At 42.4% G+C, this 27,123-nt stretch overlaps 2 protein-coding genes across 2 annotated transcripts in view; both read right to left on the bottom strand.

Moving 5' to 3' along the window:
- Positions 1-17,656, bottom strand: part of CACNA1S (calcium voltage-gated channel subunit alpha1 S) — a 104,209-nt gene extending 86,553 nt beyond the window's left edge. Inside the window, exons 1-2 of the mRNA XM_044674579.1 lie at positions 17,419-17,656; positions 12,390-12,495 (exon numbers count right to left, since the gene is read on the bottom strand). Coding sequence (XP_044530514.1) covers positions 12,390-12,495; positions 17,419-17,573 — 261 coding nt within the window. The 5' untranslated portion in view covers positions 17,574-17,656. The remainder of the gene's footprint in view (positions 1-12,389; positions 12,496-17,418) is intronic.
- A 2,504-nt stretch (positions 17,657-20,160) lies between these two features.
- On the bottom strand, positions 20,161-20,781 carry ASCL5 (achaete-scute family bHLH transcription factor 5). The gene has a single exon (XM_044671654.1). It carries the CDS (start codon positions 20,779-20,781, stop codon positions 20,161-20,163), a length of 621 nt encoding a protein of 206 aa, XP_044527589.1.
- Between the last annotated feature and the right edge of the window lie 6,342 nt (positions 20,782-27,123).

Here is a 27,123-nt window from a genome sequence, read left to right on the forward strand (position 1 = left end):
TCTCTCTCTCTCTCTCTCTCTCTCTCTCTCTCTCTCTCTCTCTCTCTCTCTCTCTCACACACACACACACACACACACACACACACACTTTCTTGAAGCTTAGATGGGATATCTGATCTGCATTATTCTGTCTTAGTCAGATACATCTGAAGCTAATGTTCTTCCTTGAGAACTATAGTTTAGAAAAAGCATCAATAATTGGAAGTGTATCCAAAGGAGAGTAACCGGGAGAGCAAAGGACCTTCATGCTCTATGAACATTTGTTGGGGGAGGGAATTGTAAAGGAACAAATTTAGCTTGATATTGGGAAAACTTCCCAACAGTTAAAACTCACCCAAAGTGGCGTGAGTTGCCTTGAGAAGTGGTGGATTTCCCTTCCCTGAAGGACTCTGAGTTTCATCAATATTTGACTGATGGATGTTACAGAGGGGAGTCTTGATCTAGTATAGATTAGACATGATGGCCATTGAGGACCCTCCCAGCTCAGATTCCTTGTTTCCTGAGTTTTCTCTGCCTCCTTGGATGTGCCTAGTAATACAATCTTGAATATACCTCTGTCTTTGTTTCTGGGTTATGACTTGGCAATGGGCTTGGACTCCCAGAGGGCAAAGTCAGGCAAATGTACTTTTTGCCTTCCTCTACAGAAGGAGGAGGGAACAATAAGCCTCTCATGCCTGTATTCACTGTCTTACCCACATCCTGTCATAGTGTCTCAAATTCTACAACCATATAGTTACTCATTTGGGTTAAGCCATTGTTTCCTGTTAAATATATAGTCCCTGGGGTGAGCTAATCCATTAAGCCATTATCAATCTTTAATGCCTTAAACTTATGACTTTGTCAAATTCTTCCCAAGGTGACTACTAGGCTGGAAAATTAGTTGCAGAGAAGGTAGAGAGAAAGGTCTTGGAGCATGGGAAGATGCCCTGAAAGGGCAGGTTTCAGTGAGAGGGGGAAATGAAGAGTTAAGCCCTTTTGGGGGCAGATGAGGGAGGGAGGACCCTGAAAGGGGAGGTGGAGGCACTCTAAAGGCAGACTCCATAACTTCAAAGCTGTGCTGAGGGCTTGAATAGGGGACTCTCCCAAGTCACAGATCTGCTGCTTTGTTCCCCTGTTCTCCTTAATGAACTCCAGGGGACCCTGGAGCTTCTAGGAGCTCCTTTATAGGTACAAACTCCTGTTTGGAATTTCATGCTTTTCAAAACATGCCTGTCTTGTTTTACCAGTTTTATTACAAGTTATTGCCCTTCATCCATAGAATACTCCAGATAAACTGGCCTCGCATCTCCCATCTCTGCACCTTTGCTTTTGTTGTTCCCCACATGGGAACCTTAAATTTTCCTTGCCTTTCTTTACCTCTTGAAATTCTCATTTTCCTTCAAGACTCAACCCAAGCACTAACTTCATGATACCTTTCCTGATCCTCACAATTACTAATGTCTTGACCCTCACCAGAGTGGCATATATTTTATATATATCTATATGAATGTGCCTGGGGTTTTCCTTATTAGAGTGTAAGCTCTTTGAGCTCAGGGACTTGTTACACTTTTGCCTTGTGTGCTCCTCAGTGCCTTGTCCTTGTCTTCTCTCTTGTCTCTCCTCTTCCTTTCTCCCTTTCTCCCTTTCTCTTTTTCCCTTTCTCTTTCTCCCTTTCTCTTCCTCCCTCTCTTCCTTCCTTCCTTCCTTCCTTCCTTCCTTCCTTCCTTCCTTCCTTCCTTCCTTCCTTCCTTCCTTCCCTCTTTCTCTCTCTCTCTCTCCCTCCCTCTCTCAATTGGTAAGATGATAAGATAATTTAATTCTGAGCATGTCTAATTTCAGCTCTTCATTCTCTGATCTCTCTGGAAGTGTACTGTGGCCCTTTGGCTTCAGGGACTCGGGGACTTGCCTAAGTCCTTTTGACTTTGTGATTTGGTTCCTAGATTCTGTATTCCTTGGCTCTATCCATAATTCTCACCCCTGGGTAGTATCACTTAAACCAACGTCTCTGAGACCTCCCTGAGGGAAGCTGGTCTCTCAAAATGTCCATTTGCCTTCTCTCATGGAGTATTCAGGGCTCTGGTATTAATAAGATTGATTCAGGTTCTGGGTTTGGAAAATGACCCACCCAAGAATGAAGTGAGTGGATATATTTAGGCTTGTGAACCTTTGCCCAAAACAATTTGGTTCTCTCTGTCTACCTCACCTCTCCAAACAGAGCCCTCAAATGGTCTCAGGTTCCAAGCAGGCTCCCTTCTCCCCTCCCTTCCCCTTGCCTGTGCCAGGCAAGAGCAGGAGCTCAGATAATAGAATGGTTCTCTGGTGTGTATGTGTGTGTGTGTGTGTGTGTGAAAACTGATGTTGGAGAAATGAGGCTCATTAGAATAGGTAACGAAGGGGACAGTTAGGTGGCTCAATGGATTGAGAGTCAGACCTACAGACAAGAGGACCTGGGATCAAGTTTGACCTCAGACACTTCCTAGCTGTGTGACCCTGGGCAAGTCTCTTACTCCCTATTGCTTAACCCTTACTGCTCCTCTGCCTTGGAACCAATACATAGTGTTGCTTCTAATATGGAAGGTAAGGGTTTAAAAATTTTTTTTAATTAAAGAAAGAAGCTCTAGCTTGGGGATTGTTAGATAGCAAGAAAAGGGAAGGGTCAGGGTAAGATCATGAAGTCAGTATTAGCCGAAGTGAGAAGAAAGAAGCAAGAAAATGAGTAGAAACTTGCAAGGCCAGAATGAACTTGGAAGCTCAGACCTGCCCTTCACATACTTTCTTTTGGGTTCTGCTGAGAGTATGCCAAACAAGACTGTGACCATGGATTAGGTGTTTACCTGGGGGTTGTAGAAGGCATAAACTCTGGTGTCCTCTGAGCCTTCCAATTAGTTAAAATAGTTCCAAAAGTCCTCTACTCTGGGGATGCCTGGGAGGAGGGTCTAAGTATCAGATGAGGAAACTGAGGAACAGAGAAATTACATGATTTATTCCTGGTCTCAAAAGCAGGATCTGAATTCAAGTCACCTGAGCCCCAGGTTCAGTATGTGTACTATGTTGCCCCCTTAGACAGCGGGTAAATGTTAGGGGTCCAGGACTGTGTCCAGGGGAGGCCAGAGGGCTTGTTCCAGTTGGGCCTCAGAAATCTAGTCCTGCCCAGGCTCAGGAGTCTGTGTGGGAAGTTTGTGTGCACATTCCTGACCCTAAAAAAAGCCCCCCAGGCTTGATGGAATGCCAGGGATGTCAGAGGCTTGGGCCACAGCCATGTTAGGGACACTAAGCTGTAACCTAACCCCAGAAGTCCTTAATGGAATATCAATGAAGGAGTCTTTTGTGGACTGAGGGGCCCTGCCAGGGCTGCCAGCTCAGAGGGCACACGAGGGGCATGAATGGCTACCTCCCCAAATAATAATAGTTCACATTGATAGCATGCTTTAAGGCTTACAAAGCACGTGTCTCAGAACAGCTCTGTAAAGTGCAGAGAGTCACTCTGGTTGTGCCCATTTCAGCCTCTTGGGGAAACTGAGCATCAGAATGATGCTGACTTGCTGAGAGTCACATATTTAACAAGTGTCAGAACTAGGATTTGAACTTGGGGTTTTCTGGATCAGTCTAAAGCTCTTTCCACTAGATACCAAACTCCTTCTCTAAAAGACCCCGATAATCTCTTCCTCTGGAACTCTTTAGCCAATTGGGGAAAAAGTCTTTAGATGAGATAGACAAAAGTCCACCCTGATCAGTGTTCGTGGGGCCTAAAAGCTGGCACTGTCATCTTCTGAACAGTGCAAGTGGGCATTTCAATGAGAGATTTCCTTTACTTACATTTGGGGTAGAGGGTGTTATTTGAAGGATCATAAAGTTGGGGATTGAGGAGTCCTAGATTCAACACTGAACGAATGACCCTGAGCAAGTCACTTAATCTCTTTGTGTTCTAGGCAACTCCCTTTAGTTCCTTCTGTCCTTTGCATGGAGCTGCTCTTCAGAGGAGGCAGTGACTCATGGAGAATGGTGCTAATGAAGGCATTGTCTTTGTCCCTCTGTTCCTTTATTTCTCAAATATGAAGAAACTACGGTCTCCCTCTCTCTAAAGACTATTATTCTGTTCTTCTTGGCTGTATTTTATTTTAAACTCTTATTTTCTGTCTTAGTGACAATTCTAAGATAGATAGGCAAGGGATAGGCAAATAGGGTTAAGTGCCTTGCCCAGAGTCACACAGCTAGGAAGGGTTTGAGGCCAGGCTTGAATGCAGGTCTCCTGACTCCAAGCCTCATACTCAATCCAATTTGCCATCCAGCCACCCCTTCTGAAGTACTTTAAAACATGGATGCTGAACCATAAAAAAGGAGTTAAGAATATGGTAAAGTTAGAATAGTATATAACGCTTTATCAAAGACCTTACAGAAAATCTTGATTAACTATATAGCATTCCCCTGATTAGTCACTTTATTAATCCTGTTGGTTTGGAGTTAGGAAGATCTGAGTTCAAATCCTACCTCAGTTGTATGACCCTAGGCAAGTCACTTAATTTTTGTTTGCTTAATCTACTGGAGAAGGAAATAGCAAACCATTACAATATTTTTTCCAAGAAAACCCTGTGGACAGTCATTGATGTACTATGGTCCATGGGGTCATGAAGAGTCAGACACGACTGAACAACAACAAAGCAAAAAAAACCTATCGAAGTTAAACTAGCATGGCCTGAACTTGAAGAAATAAAAATGTCCTTCTTTGTTATCTCTTTTCCCTTTAAAAATTTAAAAACTTCTAAAACTTTCTTTTCTAGATATTTATTAATCGACTCTTTAATAATACATTTTTAGAATTTCCACTGGAATTGAAGTCAATCTTGCTCCCCTATCGTTTGCCAGTTCCATTCTCTTCCATTTTTTAAACATCAAGGTAGGAATCCTTCAGCTTTGCCTTACCACTCTTGTTCTCCACAATCTTTCAAATATCACCCACAGTGATTTTGCTGCCATATCCATTAGTTCTTTGAGTACCTAAGGATATCATTCACTTGAAATAAGGGATGTGGACTCCTCAAACATTGCTAAGGGTCCTCTTATTATCTCCTTATTCAGTTTGGCTATCGACTCCTTAGTAGCCATTTTTGTTCTGTCCTATTCAGTCCCAGAGGTCAATTTCCCCAGTAGAGAAAACAGAAGAAAAGTAAGAATTAAGACACTTTTCTCCACTGTCAGTGATCACAGGAGAACAGATTTAGAAATGAAAGGGACCTCAAAGGCCATCGTCTAATCCCTTCCTTTTATTTTTTTAATTTTACTTAAAAAAAAATTAAACCATTACCTTCCATCTTAAAATCAATACTGGGTATTGGTTCTAAGGCAGAAGAGAAATAAGGGCTAGGCAATGGGGTTGTGACTTGCCCAGGGTCACACAGCTAGAAAGCATTTGAGGTCAAATTTGAACCCAAGACCTCCCTTCTCTGGGCCTCTCAATCCACTGAGCTACTCAGCTGCCCCCAATCCCTTTCTTTTACATGTGAAGAAAATGAGATTAAGTCGAATTGGCAGTATGTGCCTGAGGTGGGCTTCTCACCCAGGTCTTCTGACTCCCAAGTCAATGTTCTTTCTATTCTACCCATTTTCTACCCAGTCTAAACCTTGGTTCTATCTTTTCTTTGATCCTCCTAGATCAAAACTAGCAAGGTCCCAGGTAGATGGGATTATAGGCATTTTATGACTGTGGCTTATTTGTAATATAGGAGAGGGGTGGAGGGTTTTTGGGGGGGCCACTAAAAGGTTTTGTAGTGGTAATATAAAAAAAGAAGAAAATATAGAAAAGAGTGTCTTTGAAGCATTTTTAAAAGTTCACTGAAGAGAAGGAAGTTCACAAGGGGTCACAGATAAGCAGTTTTCAAATGAATGTGTTGAATTTATTACATATCTTAAATCCAAGGTAGAATTTGTTTTGCTTGACTATGTATATTTGTTACAATGGTTTTGTTTTTCTTTTTTCCCAATGAGTAGATGTGGAAGGAGGAGAAGATAAAGTCTTGCTCATTAAAAAAATTTTAAATATAATTTTGAAGTTTAAAAATGTAAGTTGTAGGTAACAGATACATAGTTTCATGCACAATTTTCTTTTTTTCTGTTCTTTGAATATGAAAATACTTGTTGGTGTTTGTCGAGTTCAGAAAAACAAAACAAAAATTTAATTTATTAAAAAAATAAAAATAGATATGCCCAGAAAATACAAGAAAGGGCATATAACAGATGATGAAAATCTTGGAGGAATCAAGAAGTTTCTTTGCATCTAATTCTAACCAGCAGGTAGGATAATAAAACAGCTAACAATTTTGTAGCACTATGCCTCTGTTACCTCCTTTAATCTTTACAACTTCAAGATAAACAGTATTATTAACTTCATTTTACAGATAAGGAAACCAAGGCTGAGAGAAATTAAATGTCCAGGGTCACATAGCTAGGAAGTATCTGAGGCAGGATTTAAATGGATTTGAACCTAGGCTTTCCTAATGACAAGGTCTGCACTTTATCTACTATACCAACTAGCTGTTTCTTTTCTTTTCTTTCTTTTTTTAAACACATCTTAGAATCAAGTCTTGTGTATTTGTTCCAAGGCAGAAGAGTAGCAAGAACTAGGCAATGGGGGATAAGTGACTTGTCAGGGTCACACATCTAGGAAGTGTCTAACATCAAATTAAAAAACCCAGGACCTCTATTTTCTAAGCCTGGCACTCAATCCACTGAGTTACTAGCTTCCTCTGACAACTAAATGTTTCAAAGGAGAATCTATGGTATAATTTGCTTGATGGTGAATGAGTTCTCTTCTTCTAGCCAGGATCATTCTTTTCCACTCTGAGTCTATACTGGGGGCTCATAGGATCAAAGGTTTAGAGCTGGAAAGGACCCCAGAGGTTATCTAATAAAATTCCTTCATTTGACAGATAAGGAAATCGAGTTTTTGGAAAGTGAGGTGACAAGGTCCCAAAGAGAGCAAGAGGCAGTCATTTCTCTGACTCCAAAACGCACACCCTTTCCCCATGGTGCAATGCTGTCTTTCAAGGTTCTATATCGATCTACCCATATACCTCGTCTCTCCTGATACTCTCTTTCCCCCAGTCCCTAGACATTTTGTATCTCCTCCCTGGCCCCAAATTGTCAAAGAGTAATAATGAAATGTATTGCTGGTGGAGTTGTGAATTGATCCAACCATTCTGGATGGCAATTTGGAACTGTGCCCAAAGGACTTTAAAAGACTGTCTACCCTTTGATCCAGCCATACCACTGCTGAGTTTGTACCCCAAAGAGATCATAGGGAAAAAGACTTGTACAAAAAGGGGATGTCCATTAATTGGGGAATGGTTGAACAAATTGTGGTATCTGTTGGTGATGGAATGCTATTGTGCTCAAAGGAATAATGAACTGGAGGAATTCCATGTGAACTGGAAAGACCTCCAGGAATTGATGCAGAGCGAAAGGAGCAGAGCCAGAAGAACACTGTACCCAGAGACTGATACACTGTGGTGTAATCCAATGTAATAGACCTTTCTGCTAGCAGCAATGCAATGATCCAGGACAATTCTGAAGGACTTATCAGAAAGAACACTATCCACATCCAAAGAAAGAACTGTGGGAGCAGAAACAGAAGAAAAACAACTGCTTGAGCGCATAGGTTGATGGGAATATTATTGGGATTGTAGACTCTAAATGATCACCCTAATGCAATTATCAATAATATGGAAATAGGTCTTGATCAATGACACATGTAAAACCCAGTGGAATTGTGTGTTAGCTACAGGAGGGGGTGGGGGAAGGAGAGGGAAAGTACATGAATCTTGTAACTGTGGGGAAACATTCCAAATTAATTAATTAAATAAAAATTTCCAGAAAAAAAAGAGTAGTAATGAAATCCAGGATTTCTGCAGACATTCCCATCCCCAGTGCTACTGGGAGTTGCCATTAACCCTTTCCCAAAGAGTAGGGGTGCTTTGAACTAAGGAAAGATTGTTAGAAAAAGAGATCCTCCAGCTTTCCTCAGGCAGTTTTGCCCCACATTCAAAGCAGTGGGTTGGAGAGCTAAGTGCTTCACCGTCATTCTCTCTTGCTCAAGTTAAGCCCATTTCTTCCTGGTTTAGGCTCTAGAGATAGAGAATAATGGTTTGAGCTCTTTTCTGAAACAACTCTTTGCAGTCTAGTAGTCTATTATTAACTCTAAGCCCCGGCCTTTTCTTCCTTGGGCTCAATAATACCTGATCCCTTCACACTTTTCTCAGGGGCCCCTTAGCTAATCTGTCAATCCCCAGAATGTTTTCCAGCTGCTGTCTGCCAGCTGTCTTCCATACACACGTACATGCAGTCCCCCTTCAGATGGTAACCCAGGACCCTTTGTCCAGAAGTATTGTTTTTTTAAAATCTTTAATTTCCATCTCAGAATCAATACTGTGTATTGGTTCCAAAGCAGAAGAATGGTAAGTGTTAGGGGATGAGGGTTAAGTGACTGGCCCAGGGTCACACAGCTAGGAAGTGTCTGAGATCTGTATTGAACCCAGGACCTCCCATCTCTGGGCCTGACTCTCAAAGCACTGATTCATCTAGCTGCCTCCTACTTCTGTAGTCTTTTTAAAAATTTAATCCCTTACCTTCCATCTTAGAATCAATACTAAGTATTGTTCCAAGGTGGAAGAGTGGTAAGGGCCAGGCAGTTGGGGTCAAGCGACTTGCCCAGGGTCACATATAACTAGGAAGGATCTGAGACAAGATTTGAACCTACACCCTCCCATCTCTAGGTCTGGCTCTCAATCCCCTGAGTTACCTAACTTCCCCTAAACCACTCTTTTAATGGAATACTGTTGCTCTGAATTCATGTAGAATCTGACTTGGCCTGATATAAAGAAATATATAGGATAGGGGTACTAGCCAAACAAATATATGTGGAAGCCCCATCCAGATCAGTTCTGGACTTTAACAAAATGATGCATGCACTGTCAGAAGCTGTCACTATTTCTTGTTCCAAAGGGCAAATTAAAACTCAATGGCTGAGGCTAAATCTGGAAGTAACAGTGATATGAAAACAAAAGGCATTTATGATTTTTTTTCAAAAGATGAAACTGATTCATGTAAACTCAGACAACTTGGGTCATTGGTTGCACAAATCATTATGGTTATGATTAATCTTAAAAGATTATCTGTAGAGAATTAAAAAAAATTTAAACCCTTTCCTTCTGTTTTAGAATCAATAGTGTATATTGGTTCCAAGGCAGAAGAGTGGTAAAAGCTAGGTAATGGGGGTTAAGTGACTTGCCCAGGGTCACCTAGCTAGGAAGTGTCTGAGGCCAGATTTGAACCCAGGATTTTCCATCTTTTGGCCTGGCTCTCAACTCCCTGAGTTACCTGGCTGCCTCCTGTAAAGGCTTTTTAAATTCAGGCACAGCTTTCTCTCCCTATATGCCATTATACAGCACTCTAAACAGTGGTAAGAGATGTAGATTTGAGATCCAGATCCAACATTTCCTAATTGTGTGATTGTATAAAAATCACTTAATTAATGTCCCTGAGTCTTAGTTTCCTCCTTTGTAAAATAGAGATAATATAGGGAGAAAGCTACTTTATAAACCTTAAAATTAGTTGTTTTCATAGAAGCATCATTTATTTTACTGAGGGCAAAAATAAGAAAGGGGCCAGTGAGGAAAGTCAGGGAGCTGCATCAGAAGATAGCAGGTGTAGTGTTGTAGAGTAGGGCTATGCCAGGGTAAGGGCTGGCTCTCTACTCCCTGGTGACCCATCCCTTCCTCCTCTCCTAAGGCTTCACTCCTCACTCTCAACTCTTGAGCTGGTGCAGAATGGTGGACTGCAAGGAGATGTCATGAGGAGAAACCATAACACCCCTTTACCCCATAACAGCACTAGGGGTAAAGCCCAATCATCTTGCCCGGCAATGGCTCTGCTCCCATTTAACAATTCCCAGGAACCTTGACTTGCACATTCTGCCCTCCAGCCTACGCGGGAGGGAGACTCTGAAGCAAAACTATCATGTGGAATCTTGACTTTCCATCAAACCAAGACAGAAGCCCATGAACACGGAACAAAAAGATCTCTAGGGAGCAAAATGGCTTTATTTTAGGTCCTGAGGACATGCCTTGCTAGATCAATCTTTCTCTAGGGTAGGTAGGGGATCCTGTCTTTATAAAGGAAATAGAGGTAGACAGATTTGGTATCTGGGGTGGATGGGAAGGTCAGGGAGCCCAGAACATTCTTCAGTCCTTCTGTACCCCCAACCTGACGAATACACAATAAAGATGATAAGAAATGTCATTCATACAGCACTTCTCTAACATCCTTTTTGGAAAAGGGGACGTATGTATAAATTTTGTTCCTTTGCAAGTGGAAAGATGATCGGAACTTTAATAGACATTTGGGATTTTAAGTTTCATTTGTCTCCTTGGCCAAAGAAATATCTCACAAGTTAGAGATGGAACTGGAAGGCCCCCTCCAAGTTCTGCTCCCAATCCAAACCCACTGGATGTTTTCTTGGCCATGGAGATCAGTAAAAGCCAAACCCTAACCCCCCACCCCAAATCTATGAGTCCAAGCCACTTGTTCCACCTGTGGGAGAGCAGAAATTGCCCCCCTCTCTCCCTGTTGCCTTCCCTCCAATGTGTTTTAATTTGAAAGTAAGCAAATGTCTTTACCAACATTATCCAATTTGAGCCTCATTATAATCCTATGAGGTAGGCTCCAAAAATGTTATTCTCCCTCCCCATTTTACAGATGAGCAAACTAAGGTTCTGAGTAATTAGATGTCTTGCTGTTTGGTAGTTTTTCAGTTATGACCCCATTTGGAGTGATTTGCCCTTTCCTTCTCTAGCACATTTTATAGATGATGAAACAGAAGCAAACAGGTTAAGCGACTTGCCTACAGTCAAATAGCTAGTAAGTGACTGAGATCAGATTTGAACTCAGGAAGATGAGTCTTCCTGACCCCAGGCCCAGCACTCTATCCATTGCGCTACCAAGCTCCTGGCTTCAAAGTCCAATCTGCCATCCATTTTCTGCTCCTCAATTTTTCACTTTTGACTGGGTTAGAGTTTGTGGTCTACCAGGAGGCATAATCTCTGGCAGAAGGGACTGACTTCTCAAACTTGTTCCCTCTTCTAAGGCGAAAGCTGTGGCCTTCCACAAAGACAAGACGATGGGACCAAATTTCTAGACTATATTCAGGGGAGGGAAGTAATGACAAAGGATGGAGATCCCTAGAAAACAAGTTTATCTTAGAAACCTCCTAAGTTGTTTATGACACAGTATCACAGAATTAGAGTTGGAAGGGACCTTAGAGATGGTCTAGGTCTAACCCCACCTTTCACCTCCCAGAAGTCATTAGAGTCTGGCCTTTTTCCTTAGTGCCCTGGAGTCCAAGTAGTCTTATCCAGAACCAGTGGAAAACAAAACAGGAGGGAATCCAAAGGAATTTAGTGGAGGTGTGTAGGACCTCCAAAAAGGCCAACGAGACCTTGGACAGCCCTGGGAGAGGCATGGCTTCCAACAAGGAAGTGGTGATCATCCCCTGCTCTGGTCAGATCTCACCTGGAGTAGAGTACTGTGTTCAGTTCTGGGACTCATAGTTCAGAAGGACATGGGTAAGCTGGAGATCAAACCAGAGCAGGGCACAAAGAGGAGGGGCGGCTCTAAATCTATGCTAAAGGAGGATGAGCTGAGCAATTAGGGATGTTGACCCTGAAGAAGAAACAAGTGGGGGGGAGGAGTTTTCTTCAAGCTCTTAAAGGACTATCAGATGGAAGAAAGAGTAACCCTGTTCTGCTTGGTCTCAAAGGACAGAATTAGGAGCAAAAGAAGGAAGCTGGAAAGAAGTAAATTTAAGCTTAATGTCAGGAAAAATTTCCTAACCATTAGAACTGTCCTCAAGTGGCCTAGGCAGTCCCAGGGTTAGTGAGTTTCTCTTCTGTAGGGGTCTTAAAAAAAACCCTTACCTTCCATCTTAGAATCAAGTTTGTGTCTCTAGACTTGACTCTCAATCTACTGAGACAGCTAGCTGCCCACCACCTCCAGGGGTCTTTAGTCAGAGGCTGGATGACTGCTTGTTGGGTGTATTATTGTGGGGATTCTTTTGAGAGATCTAGCTATTTATTTTTTAACCCTTATATTCCATCTTAGAATCAATACTGTGAATTGGATCCAAGGCAGAAGAGTGGTAAGGGCTGGGTAATGGGGGTTAAGTGACTTGCCCAGGATCACACAGCTAGGAAGTGTCTGAAACCAGATTTGAACCCAGGACTTCACAACTTCAGGCTTGACATTCTATCTACTGTGCTACCTAGCTGCCCCATCTAAGTCTTTTTTTTTTTTCCCTAGAGGTCCCTTCCAACTCAGAAGTTCTCTGATTCTGTGGGAGTGGGAAGCAGTCAGGACTTGCTTACCAGGCCAAGATTGAAGGAGTTGTTGTCATCCTCAGGCATGGGTAAGTACACAGCCAGAGCCACACAGTTGACAAAGATGGTGAGCAAGATGATGGTCTCAAAGGGTCTGAAGACAAGGTTAAGGAGAGTCCTTGATTAAGATCGGCACCTTTTGAAGGAAGAGGGTTGAGTAGACGATTCCACAAATAACATCATAATATTCATACGAGGTCAGATCAGTGTGCCAGATTTTTAGGGTATCCCTGTTGAATCCCAGGCAAATAGCCCTCTGTCCCTCTGTGGGAGTCCCATCCAGAACAGATGTTGGGAAAGGGTATCTAGAATTCACTGGTGAGGGTTCAAGGAGAGGCTGCCTCATGTTGTGATATTCCAGCCTTACTCCACATTTAGAGGCATTACTCAAGTTATAACAACCATGAAAGATCTTCTGCACCTCTAACTTGAGGTTGGTTTTCTAAAACATAGCTCTAATCATGTCATTCCTCTGCTTAAAAAAAAAACACAACCTTCAGTGGCTCCCCAGTGCCTACAGAATAAAGTCTAATCTCCTAAACACAGCATTGTAAGGCTTTCTGTGATCTGAGACTTTCAATCTTCCTATACCACTAACTCTTCCATAGGGACCTTCTACTCAGTAGAATTTAGAGCTGGAAGGGTCCTTAGGGATCATCAAGGTCCAATTTCACCTTTTATGTTCCAGAAGTCAGTAGAATCTGGCCTTCTTCATCATGCCCTGGAGTCCAGAGCCAGGTGGAAAACAAAACAGGATGGAGTCCAAAGGAATTTAGTGGATTTAGTGGAAATTTAGCAAATTTAGTGGAAATTTAGTGAATTTAGTGAAAATCTTGCTATGAGTCAATGGTGTGTGTAGGCCCTCCACAGAGGCCAAGGAGATCTCAGACAGCTGGAGGAGAGACAAGGCTTCCATCAATTATGGTCCTGTTTTGCCCTGCTCTGGTCAAACCTCCCTTGGAGTACTATGTTCAATTTTGAGACTCACAAACTCAAATAGAAATGGAGGCCAGTAACCATACATAAGGGTCCTTGCTTCCCTCATATTGACTTAGAAAACCACATCTTAACATTATTTATATTCTTTTGTATTCCGATTTATCTTGTTAAATATTTCTCAATTACATTTTAATCTGTTTCAGGCAGCATTATGGCCAGATATTTTGTGCTTCTGACAGTTTAATCCAATAATTCAAAACCTTTTTATTCTGAGGACCCTTTTACACTTAAAAAAAGTAAACCCTTACCTTCCATCTTAGAATCAATACTAAGTATTGGTTCCAAGGTAGAAAAGTGGGAAGGGCTAGACAAATGGGGTTAAGTGACTTGTCCAGGATCACACAGCTAAAAAGAGTCTGAGGCCAGATCTGACTTCCCATCTCCAGGCTTTCCACTGAGCTATCTAGCTGCCCCTCTTGTACACTTTAAAAATTTTTTGAGGGCTTCTCAAGGAGCTTTGTTTACACGGGTTATATCTATTGCTATTTACCATTTTAGACATGAAAATGTCTTTATAAAAATAGTTTTGACCTCCTAAAAGGGCTTAAGAGCTGTTGCTCTGATCAATCTACATTCCTCACTATTCAACGAAATTCACTTCAGCAAACACATACACAATTATCTAAATTATCCAACAAGTAACAATTAGCCAATCAGATCTGGACCTTCCTATCTCTGTATCTTTTCTACGGGAACATCATAGAATCTGAGTCTTGTACTGGAAAGGACCTTAGAGGTAATCTCGCCTTAACACCCTCATTTTATGGATGAGGACACTGGAGGTCAGTTAGTCCACTGATTTGTCTAAATTCATACAAAAAAAATGGCAGTTGTTGGGCTCCATGACTCTTTCCATGTTACTTCCTGAGAGTCAGCAGGATGCTGTAGAAAGAGTAACGGACCAGGACTCAGCTGATAAAGATTTGAATCCTTGGGTCTTAATTCAAGGCTGGCCTGACCTTGGGCAATAATAATAATAATTAGTGATTCTATAGTGCTTTAAGGTTTGCATATGCTGCAACTATATATGTAAGTTTGTTTAATCCAGTGATTCCCAAAGTGGGCGCCACCGCCCCCTGGTGGGTGCTGCAGCGATCCAGGACGGTGGTGATGGCCACAGGTACATTTATATTTCCTATTAATTGCTATTAAAATTAAAAAAATTTTAATTTCCAGGGGGCTAAGTAATATTTTTTTCTGGAAAGGGGGAGGTAGACCAAAAAAGTTTGGGAACCACTGGTTTAATCCTTACAGTAACCCTGGCAAGTTGGTGCCTTTGTTGTCCACACTTTTCAGATGAGTAAACTGAGGCTGAGAGATGGTAGGTGGTTTGCCTAGAGTCACACAGCCAACAAGTGTCTGAGGAAGGATTTGAACTCAGGTCTTCTAAGCCCATCATTGTGCCACCTAGAGGCCTCGCCAGTCTCTGATTCTGTAAAAACTTATAATCAGATGCACGAAATAATGGAGTGAAACTAGCAGAACCAAGAGAACACTGTATAACTAGGCCATTTTGAATTAAATGAATATTTTGGTCAACTTCAAAGGACCTATGAAGGAAGTTGCTATCCATCTCCAGAGAAAACTATTATGTACAACTGGGCATTGTCTAGTTTCACAGATTTATCTATCTATCTATACACACACACACACACACACACACACATATATATGTATGTGTATGTGTATGCTTTTTATTTTAGTATATATATATATATAATATATATATACTAAAATAAAAAGCTGGGTGGCTCAGTGGATTGAGATCCAGAGATGGAAAGTTCTGGGTTTAAATCTGCCCTCAGACACTTTCCAGCTGTGTGACCCTGGGCAAGTCACTTAACCCCCATTGCCTAGCCCTTACTGCTCTTCTGCCTTAGAATCAATACCATTCTAGACAGAAGGTCAGGGTTTGAATAAAATAAAATAAAAAGCAAAGAGCACCTAGCTCAGGTTCACGAGGGAAAAAAAAGCATAATTATATTTGTACTGCCTACCTCCCAGGGTTATTGTGAGGAAAGCACTTTGTAAACCTTGAAGCACTTACATAAATATAGATGATTATTTTGATTATCTTTGATTGTCAAAGTTTCTTCACCCTTTGATGCCTGGCTNTCTTTCTTTCTTTCTTTCTTTCTTTCTTTCTTTCTTTCTTTCTTTTTCTTTCTCTTCTTAGATTTAATACTGTGTATTGGTTCCAAGGCAGAAGAGTGGTAAGGGCTAGGCAATGGAGATTAAGTGACTTGCCTAGGGTCACCCAGATAGGAAATGTCTGAGGCCCTTTGAACCCAGGAGCTCCCAACTCCAGGACTGGTTCTCTATCCAATGAGTCACCTATTGGCCTCTTACACCCATATTCTTTCATACACATAACCCCATACCACCTCCCACCAAATCTTAATCTATTTCTATGACTGTGGCTCCTTCAACAACAATCTCTATAAGCCTGACTGAATCTAAAGAAATTTAGAAATTGGGAAAAAATCGGATTGGAGTGGGGAGGGCATGGTATGAGGAAGCCAGAGCCAAATAGAGGAGAGGAGAAGGGAGGGAAGCAGGGGATAAAGAAAATTAGACTTGGTCACACTTGCAGAGACTTGTCATATTGTTGTTGAATAAAACAAAGAGAGATTTCCCTCAGCCTCTGAGACTCCACATTCCTAGTTCTCATTTGTCTACTGGGCCACAGCAGTTAGGGCCAATGAGGGAAGAAGATGTTTCATAAGCCATCACTAATAGATCCCTATTGTATAACCAATAGGATAAGTCGAAGCTGAATTCTGTGGGGAAAGGAGGGAGATGGGTAGCTTTAGGGCTTTAAAAGATGAACTTGGCTGGGAAAAACCCTGTTCTGTCATCATTGGAGAATGGGATTGGGATAGGGGGGATGACATAGAAGGACTATAAAGGAGAAGAAAGGAGAGGAGAGACAAGAAAATGGAGAAGAGAGGGAGAAAGTATACGATTAGGGCAGAAATATAAAGGGGATTTAAAAAATCAACCACAGGGAAGAAAAAGAAGGGAAGGATCAGAGAGTGGGGGTTGGGGTAAGGAGAGCAACCTTTTGGCACACTGGGGAAGAGAAACAGAAAGGGAGATTTGATCTAGGGTAGGCAGAGAGCAGCTGTGGCAAATAGGATTGATGCATATCCCAAGTTATTTCAAACAGCTCTCCCAACTCTCCCCTGAAATGATTTCTTCTCTTTTCCCAAGGGACTGCATGTGCCCACCTTCTCAGAGCCCCTGGCACTACAACTAACTAATGGCTTTCCCATTCATCCTTCATTCCAAATATTCCGACTTTCCATCCATTCTGGCCTCATCTCATCCCCCCATTTAAACTCTACTCTTCTGTCTCTCCCATTTTGCCTAAGCCGGCCGAGAGACTTCTCTCCTTCCCGATAGGAGATTGAACAAATGTTGGTGGTGATTCTGAGCGTCCACCCTAGGGACAATCAGTTTGGGCTAAGACATAAACAGCTCTTAACCTGCTCTTTCCTCCTAATGCCCTTTAGGTGAGCATTTCACTTTCCCTCCCTCTATCTCAATATCTGATCTCACTCCTTCCCTAGCCTAACCGTACCAGCTTAACTCGCTGGAGTTTTAAACATTTGTTCACAAAATCCCAAGAATTTTGAGTGGGAAGGGAATTCTGAGGTCATTGAGTCCAACGCCTTCATTTTACACATCAGGAAACTGAGGTCCGGAGAAATTAAGAGATCTGGCCTGGGTCACGCAGGCACCAGAGCTGGGATCCAAAGCCAGTGAAATCCAATCCTCATTCCACACCACCATTTCCAGTCTAGTCTATCTCCTCTTTTTATCAGGACTGGGCCCACGCTGATGAAATCAGTAGCTCTTTGGGGGCATTTTAGTATTGAAGATAGCTAGCTTCCGTTCTCTCTCACGAACAGCAAAGTCCCCAGCCATTCCGTGAGATACCCTTCCGCGCCCCCTCCCTTCCGCCCCCGCCCCCGCCCCCAGCCCTCCCTCCACTTTGTGTGGACCCAAAGGATACTTCCATTCTACAATGCTGATGCAGGCCTTCCTCAAGGGGTTTTGGAGGGTGAGGCAGAACAGAGCCCGGGGTGGTCGGGGCGGGATCTCATCAGGGGCTGGCTTCTTAGGTTGCTTCTTCTTCTGGTTCTCGTCCTGGGGCGAGGAGGGCTCCATTCTTTCCCTGGCCACCCGCTGCTTTCTTCTCAATCTTCCCCACCCTGCCCGCCCCCTCCTTCTGCCCTGCGCCTGTCCTGGAGGGCCTCCTGCCCCGGACTGGACAAGCCTGGGCTCGGTGGCTGCTTGAGATGGGTTGGGGGTGGGGATGGGGGCGGGCGGGTGGCGCGTGTGTAAAATTAGCCCCAACTTGGCTCCCTGCTGTACTTGAATGCCTGAGGCCAAGGGGCAGCTGTCTCTCCTTCCCTCGCCCATGTACCAGGCTGGAGGTGGGAAAGGAAGCCATATCCAGTCGCATTTGGGGGCCTGTGATTGAAATGTGGTTGAGGAGAGGTTCTTAGGGTAGGGAAGACAAAAAGCAGAGTAAAAAGAGCTCCGAATATGTCCTGGACACTCCAGACGGCTTGTCCTAGGTAGATTGTGTAGTAGATAGAATTCTGGATTTAGAGTTAGGAAGACCCGAGTTCAAAGCCTGTCTCACTCACTTAACAGTATGGACTAAGGCAAGTGACTTGTTTCAATTTCTCCATCTATAAAATGGGAATGATAACAATAGCATCCACCTCGACAGGATGGCTGAGATGGTCAAATAAGATTGATCCCCATACTTTAATTGGCCAATTTAATTTAAATGGCTGGGCAGCTAGGTGGGGGTCAGTGGATAAAATGCTTCCCCTGGAGTCAGGAAGACTACTTTTACTGTGTCCAAATCCAGCTTCAGACACTTACTAGCTGATCCTGTTTGCCTCAGTTTCCTCATCTGTAAAATGAACTAGAGAAAGAAATAGCAAACCATTCCATTATCTTTGCCAAGAAAACCCCAAATGGGGTCATGAAGAGTTGGACATATTGTATAACAACATATAAATGCTAGTTATTATTATTGTCCCTAATGATTAATTATTATAATTATTGTCATATGGGATCATAGAGTTAGAGAGGTTCTTAGAAATCATTGAGCCTCACTCCTTCATATACAGAAGAACTGGAACCAGATAGAATGTGACTTGTCCCAGGTTACAGAGGTGATAAGGGAAGCTAGCATGGCATTCCAGCATAGACCCTCAGACTCTATATTCTATGCTCCTTCCACTGTACCAGTCTATCTGTTCTAAAATTGAGGCCTCTAACTCTAGTGCCCCCAAATTCAAGAGCAGACATGGCCTATAGCCCAATTCAGCTCTTAGTTGCTACATCTCCTTTCTTCCAGTCTATCTCGTCCAAGCCCTGACTCCTCTCACCAACATGGGAGTTAGCTAAAGGCCAGGCTGGAGAATTATGTTCCTAACCCTAGACTTAGTCCCCATTTCTTTCCAGGTGGTCCCTTAGGAAGAGATGAGAGGTTTGCAAGGGATGGGAGCAGGAAGAGAAAGGACAAACTGCTTTCAAGAAAATGACAAAAAGTCCAAAAAACTTTTATTAAAACCTTATTTGTAGTGACAGTGTGCTGGGGGGTGGTATAGAGTCAAGGCACACACATACACATTGTTCCCTGTCCTTGAGAGGCTTGCAATATGAAAGAAGAAACAGAAGAGACAACATTGAGTAAGGTAGCCCTCCTTGACACTCTTCCCCCAGCTACTCCCTCTCATGGCATTTCTGGATGAAGGCTGGCTCCAGTGGGTAGTCATAGACCAGTGGTGGCAAACCTTTTAGAGGCTGAGTACCCAAATTGCAACCCCAAACTCACATGTGGAGAGGGGGAGAGGAGCAGCCCAGCACCATGTCTTTCTAGTAACAAACTCTGGTGAATTTTGTGCTGGGGTGATGGAATGTGTGCCCAGAGAGGGCTCTGAGTGCCCCCTTTGGCATGCCTGCCATAGATTTGCCACCATGGTCATAGACTTTGAAGAGACCATGAAATGGGGGAAAGGCATTGAGTATACACAAAGGGTAGTGGGACTTATCTTGGGAAAGGTAAAACTACAGAGTTCAATCCCAAGGAACCTTGCTCTACCATCCCCACATCTATAGTTCATTCTGCTTGCTTTGATCTTGAAAAAGCTTGGAAGGATAAATCCCACGTCTCTGTGAGCTCTCCTGCCTTAAGGAGCAGAGGAGTTGAGGTGCTTTGGACAAGTGCATTCAGAATGAGTTATCTCAAATGAAATAATATTTGGGAAATGTTAGCATGGTACCTGACTTGTTGGGGCTGTTGTTGGGGAGAGAGTGTGGTAGTATTTTGGTACATTGACCTGGCCTTGTGACTTTGTCTTTGTAAGGAACTCTGGGTTAGGACAATTTCTTCTACCATTAGGGATTGTCAACGGTCTTTGGTCACAGGGAACTGGCTGGAACCAGGAGGAGATGCTAGAATTTTGGTGTTTGGAGCCATCTAGTGGGGATCACGGAGGTACCGTATAGCATATTCAAAAGGTTTGCTTACAGACACTTTGCATCTATTCCAAGAGGACTGGCTCTGTGTCCAAGTACCATCAGAGTGGGACAAGCAAAGAGGAATTGGCAGCAAATTGCCAACCAGGTCACATCTTTTCCCACCTGAAGCCACTGTACCATTGGCCCCTTTGAGTCAGAGGGAGAGGGGGAAGGAGAGAGAAAGGGGAAGGATAATAGGTAGGAGGGGGTGTTAGTGGCTAGATTCCTCTGATTCGCAGAAGGGGGATGAGGAGAAGTAGGATGAAGAGGATGATTCTGGGACCAGGGAGGAAGAAGCCTTGGATTCACCATCACTGGTGCAGTCTGTCAGTGGACCAGGGGGAGGGTTGGGAGCTGGTCCTCCTCCCAGGAGACTACCACCAGAGGTGGAAGCTGTGCCCTCTGGCGCTGTGCTGAGCAGGTCTTGAAGATATTTGATGTAGCGGATGGCAGCTCGAAGGGTCTCCACTTTGCTGAGCCTTTTCTCTGCTAGTGCACCTGGAAGGTGTCCCCGGAGTCGGGCATAGCCCTCATTGACACATTTCACTCTTTGTCTCTCCCTTTCATTGCGTTTCTGGATGAAGGCTGGCTCAAATGGGTAATCGTAGACTCCAAAGGGACCATGGAATGGGACATAGGGGAACATCCCACCATATGTGTCGTAATAGGCTGGCTCCACATTGCTAGGGTAGAGCAGGAAAGGCATGCTTGTCAAGGACTCTGTAGGGGGGAGGTGGGAATGCCCAGGAGGGGTCACAATCCCCAGCTGCATACAGCTGGGGGAAGCCACAGGCCTCCTGTCCACCAGGGCTCGACAGAAGTTATTGTTCATGATCACTGATTAAGACAGACCCAGAGGAATCCCTACTCCTAAAGGGTCTAAAGAGCTTTAAAGCCACCTTTAGGGTGTAAGTCACATTTCTAGCCACAGTCTAGATTTGAAAAGAGATGTTGGAGTATTCTCTCATTAGGACGATGTCTGGGGGCTTCCAGGCTCTAATATAAGCCATTACTCCTGGCAAAGAACCTCTTTTCTCCAGAGCCAGTCAGTTCCATCTCAAATGCTGTGTGCAGCCTTGGAGGCCTTCCAGTCACCTTCTCTATCTTCCCAGGTTCCCATGGACAAGTCAACAAGCCTTGTTTCTACACATTTCTGTAGAGGGAATCTAAACAAGTCTTTTTGGTTCCATCATTGGAACTCTATTCCTCAGACACATAGAAGCAGGCTTCTCTCTCTCTCCCTTTTTTCCCTCCGCCCCCGAATATAGATGAGGAAGGATTTCACCAGAGAAATGATGGCCAAATCTTGGGAATTGTGGGAAGAAATTTAGATGCTGCCCTGAGGAAGTGAGGACTGATGTTACAGATGAAATTGCCCAGCGGAGATTGTCCCAGTAGCTCAGAATCAACTCTTCTAAAGAAAAGAATAAAAATATCGGTCATGATGGGGATCTCTCTGGTGGCCAAATTCCCAGAGTTCAACAAAGCCAACCAGGCTACAGAACAACCTATGAATGGAAAAAAAATCCTTTTCTTGCTGAAGCAGTCCAATTAGATCAGACTTCTTTACTCAGAGAAGACAGGACCATATTTCTAGGAGAATTAACGAATATTCATTCTATAAACTCTTGTCTTTAGTCTTATTGAAGTAATATGAGAGTTCAGTTCTTTTTGTCTAAGACAAAACCTCACAATTCCTAGAATCTGTGGACCATATTAAAGTCATACTATTCTTGCCTGAATATTACTGTTCTTCTGGGAGCAGTCAAGAGTACAGTCTTATTTCCCTAAGCAAAGAGCCTGGGAACACAGGGAGTGGCAATGACATCAGTCAAAAATGAGCATATGTCTTTTTGTACCTCTCTTGCACAAGTGACCATGACCACATTATTTGTATAGGACAGCTAGGTGGTACAGTGAATATAGCACTGGGGTGAGAATAAGGAAGACCTGATTCAGAAATGGTACTAGCTCTGTGATCCTGGGCAAGACTTAACCTCAATTTTCTCATTTATAAAAGGGGAATAATAATAGCACTTACCTCCCAGGGTTGTGGTGAGATCAAATAAGATAATAATTGTAAAGCACTTAGCATACCACATGGTAAATAATATGTGCTATATATATGTTAGTTTTGGTTATTGTTATTCAATAAATTCCATAATTATATAATAGATAACAATTATAAATACACTTCATAAATATCATCTCATTTTATTCTCACTTCAGCTCTATGAGGTAGTGTTATTTTTATCCCTATTTTACAGATGAGGAAAATTAGGCAGAGGTTAAATGACTTGCCCAGGTAGTGAAGCTAGATTTGAACTCAAGTCTTTCTGACTCCAAGTCCAGCATTCTACCCACTATACCATTTAACTGCTTGAATTTATCATGAGGCTTTGTCTATGGTCCTTGAAAGTTCAAACCCATTTATCCTTGAGGAGAAGAGAGGTTATCATTCAGAGGTAACTGGGTAAGGAAAGAGCTAAAATGCCACCAACTTTTGTGCTATGCTGCCAACATTACTAGAATAATGATGATGAAAACAACTATGCTTGATGCCCCTGTGATATGGAGAAGTCTTTAAAACAGAAAGAAGTCAGCTTCTTCAAAACTTGTCATGTAAAGTCATGCATTAAGAGGTGAGATTTGAACCCAAGTCCTCTGACTCCCAAATGAATACTTTCCCTCCCTTATGTAGAAAACATGGAGAAATATGGGGCTAATCAGTAGAACAATTAGATAGACTCAGAGCTGGGTGAATGGTCAAATTCAAAGAAAGATTAATGGTTTGATGTCACTTGAAAACCTTGGAAAGAGATTTCTGCCCCATACTTCAAGGAAAGAGATTTCTGCCTCATACTTCAAAGATCTGTGCCTTGGCTCAGTGTCCTTGAACATTTTAATCAAAGCCTTGGATTGAAGGAATAAGTGGCAAGCTTATCAAATTTTCAGAAAACACAAGGCTGGGAGGGACAAGTGTCACGGTAAGTGTCAGAGCCAAAATCCAGAAAGCTCTCATAGATTAGGACATAGGATGAATATAATAAAGGATGTAGTTTAGTTGGGATAAATGCAAAGTCTTACACCAAAGTTCTAAAAATCAATTTCACAGGTATAAGATGGGGGGGGGGTATGGTTGGCAATTTGTTAAAAAATGATCTGGGAAGTGACTCTAGGTAAGTCACTTAATTCCATTCTTCTGCCTGGGATTTAATGCCAAGATGGAAGGTAAGGGTTTAAAAAAATGATCTGGGGATTTTAGTAGATATCATATCCAGCACATAGTAGGTCTTTAATAAATGCCTATTGACAGAATTACTGTGAATCCATAGTATGATAGAGTAGTCAAAAAAGAGAATGAGATCTTGGGCTATATCAAGGGAGACTTAGATTCTAGGAATAAAGGGATGGTAAAATGGAGAGAGTCCAAAGCAGGGTAACCAGAATGGTGAAGGGCCTCAATACCACAGGAGGATTTGTTGGAAAAAAAACAGGATGTTTAGCTTGGAGAAGACCCAGGAGGGGACAGGGGAGTTGCTTTGAGTATCTGAAAGGCTGTCATCTGGAGGGAGAGATATGACTGGTTCTGCTTGGCCTTACAAGAAAGAATTAGGTAGAAACTTTGAAGAGGCAGATTTAGGTCTTGAGTATGGAAAAGCTTCTCAAACCATCAGGGTTTATGCAAAAGTGGAAGGGGCTGCCCTCTGTAGGTTCCTCCATCTCTGGAAGGCCAGATGACTACTTGTTGGGTAAATTGTAGTGGGGATTCTTCTTTGGGTCCTGATTGGATTAACTGGCTAAAGGTTTCTCTCAGTCCCCAAATACCGTGATCAGCCAGAGTCACAGTAGGCTTTCAATAGTTTGTTGGTGGATGGAAAACTGGGAATCTATTGGAAATGCTGACATTTCTCAACTAGATTAATAAGCCGTGAAACAGTGCCCCCTCACCCTTCAAAGAGCTAAGTGAGATCAATTCTTTCATTTTGACAAATGATGAAATGGGTGTAGAGATGAAGTGAATTGCCCACAGTTTTACAACAGGTAAGAGACAGTTTCTTACTACAATTTCACATTGCCTCCTTACCTTATTAAGGTAAAAGAGATGTTAGCTCTGGAGATGCAACAGAATTGCATTAGCATTTCCCTTTCCTTCTGAGAGATAGTCAGGAATAGGGATTTGAGGTTGGAATCTGGCTCCCAAATTTTAACAAGGAACCTATTACTCTGGGAGAAGGAAAGTCCTGAACTCCAGGACAGTCTAATATGGTTTGAAACAATTCTCTTTTTGGTTTTATAAAGATGACTCCACCCTTATGAAGCTTGATCAGAAGATTCCTTGAAATCAGAGAGAGCTTGTGTCATTTAGACATCTTTTTACTGGGAATCGGTCACTTTTCCCAGTGGTCATTTAATTCACTTCCATCCTTCAAGCAGGATATATTTAAAAATAACTCAGATCCTATATCCTCTTGTCAGAGATTGCATGACTTTCCTTGGTAGTTTGCCCAAGGGCCCACAAAAATATTCTTAGGAGGATAATCCATCCAAACAATGACTCATCCAATGTCATACATTAATGGTCAAAATTACTTTGAGTTGGGTGGAGCCTCAACATTCAATAAATGAGGAGATGACAAGCACAGTGGTCTAGACTCAATGTAGTAGATAGGCTCCTGGGCTTGAATTCAGGAAAAAAAGATCTGGGTTCAAATCCCACCTCAGAAATTTACTAACTATATGACCTTAGGCAAACTATTTAACTTCTTTGTATCTCAGTTTTCTCATCTATAGAGTTTAGACTCAAAGGCCTCAAAGTTCTCTTTCAGCTCAGAATCTAAACCTATAATATAATGATTCCTATCCGATACCCTGTCTTTTCCTACTATGATCTCTCAATTTCCAAGATTACCATTCCCATCACTGTAGATCCTGGGGCAACTTGAATTCAGTCACTGCTTGCTAGCTATTTAATGGCATAATGGGAAGCTAGCTTTTTAGATTTACAAGGATGAACACTGGGCCACTGTGTGTGGTCCAGCCAAATTGTGGGTGGCTTATGCAAAGACCTGAAGGTGGGAGATTGACTGCCATATACAGAAGACCATTAGCAGGCCATTTTGATCAAAACATTCAATATATGAAGGTGAATGAAAGAATGGAAAGGTAGTTGGGAAGCAGATTGTGAAGAACTTTAAATAACAAACTGAGGATTTTGTATTTTATCTTAGAGGCAACAAGAAGTTGTTGAACATTTTTGAGTGGGCTATGGTACCATATTTTGGGATGTCAGTTTTGTGACTGTGTGAAGAATAGATCAGAAAGAGAAGAGACTAGAGGTGGGGAGACCAATTATAAAGCTTTTATGATAGTTCACATGAGAGGTGATATGGGCTTGAACTTGATGAAAGGTACGAATCTGAAGAAGGGGATGAATATTGTAGAAATAGGAGCTACAAGACTTGGCAACTGATTGTCTGTGAAGTTAGAGAGGGAAGAGCTGGGGATGATTACAAGGTAGTAAACTTGGTTAATTGGAAGAGATGGTGATACCATCGATAAAAATGGCAATTTTTGGAAGAATGGATGGTTTTGTGGGCATAAGGGCTGAGGTAGAATAAGTTCCACTTGGAATGTGATTTGAGATACCTACAGGAAATACATACGGAGATGTCTAGCAAGCAGCTGATAGTATAGAACCAAAGTTTGGTTCATCTGCCTCCCACCCATTAAGGATTTATTAGAGGGAGATGAGGGTTGGATATATAAATTTGGGAGTTACATGAAGAGAAATAACTGAATAATAATAGCTAACATTTATATAGTAATTTCTCTGTGCCAGGTACTGTGCTAAACATACTGCATTTACTATCTCATTTGATCCTCACAACATTTCTGAGAGGAAAGTGCTATTATAGCCCCTGTTTTACAGTTGAGGAAACTGAGATAGTCAGAGATTCAGTGATTTTTTCAGCATCACAGAGCTAGTAAATGTCTGGGGCAGATTTAAATTTAGATCTTTCTGACTCCAGGGCCAGTACTTAATCTACTATATTACCTGATTGTCCCAGTTGAAGCCTTTGGAGTTCATGAGATCACCTCAAAATTATGATAAGCATGTAGTAAGAAAAGAGTACCCAATACAGAGCCTTGGGGGATGCCCATATTTAATGGGTGGGAGGAAGATGATGGCCTACCAAAGGAGATTAAGAAATAAGTCGCACAGGTAAAAGGAGAACCAATAGATAATAGCATCATGGAAGTCAAGGGAGGAAAGTGTCCTCAAATATGAATTCCCAATAAACAATGAAGGAAAGGCAACAAAGAGAACTGAAAATAATTGATTGTGTTACCTCGAGAGCTTGTGGAATCTCAGCAACACAGGACTGTAGATTTAGATCTGGAAGGGATCTTAGAGGTTATCTAGTCTGAACCACTCATTTTATAGATGAAAAAACTAAGGGCACACAGGGATTTATTAAGGTCAATTCCTGTATTGACTGGGGGACAATTATATTGGAAAAAACCCTGATCTTCTAAAGCAGTGATGGGCAAACTACTGCCCATGGGCCAGATGCAGCCCCCTGAAATGTTCTATCTGGCTGAGGGACATTATTCCTAATCTGACAAATACAATGAGTAGGATATAATACAATGAAACTTCCAAAGAGTTGCCTTAGAAACAGACTGACAGATGAGCATTTCCTTTCCTTTGGCCCCCTCTTTTAAGACTTTGCCCATCACTGTTCTAAAGGGTATTAAACCTAAATCAGAAGAGCTGAGTTCAGATCCCACCACTTGACCTATGTTAGCCACCATCACTATGGCCTTTTGTGGCTTCATTTCCTCATTGCAAAATTGGTGATCCATGAGAGGTAACTAAAAGAGCTGGCCTTGAAATTGGGAAAACCTAGGGTTAAGTGCTGATTCTGGCACATATTAGCCTTGTGACCCTATATATACTGGTTTCCCTTCTTTCCTTCCTTCCTTCCTTTTTTCAAGTCCTTTATCTTAGTGTCAGTTCTAAGACAAAAGAATGTCAAGGACTAGGCTGTGGGGGGTAAATGCATTGTCCAGGGTCACACAGTTAGGAAGTGTCTTATGACAGATTTGAACCCAGGTCCTTCAGATTCCAAGCCTGGTGCTCCATCCACTGTGCTATCTAGTAACCTCT

This window comes from Gracilinanus agilis, chromosome 4, assembly GCF_016433145.1.
Source record: "Gracilinanus agilis isolate LMUSP501 chromosome 4, AgileGrace, whole genome shotgun sequence".
Lineage (NCBI taxonomy): Eukaryota > Metazoa > Chordata > Mammalia > Didelphimorphia > Didelphidae > Gracilinanus > Gracilinanus agilis.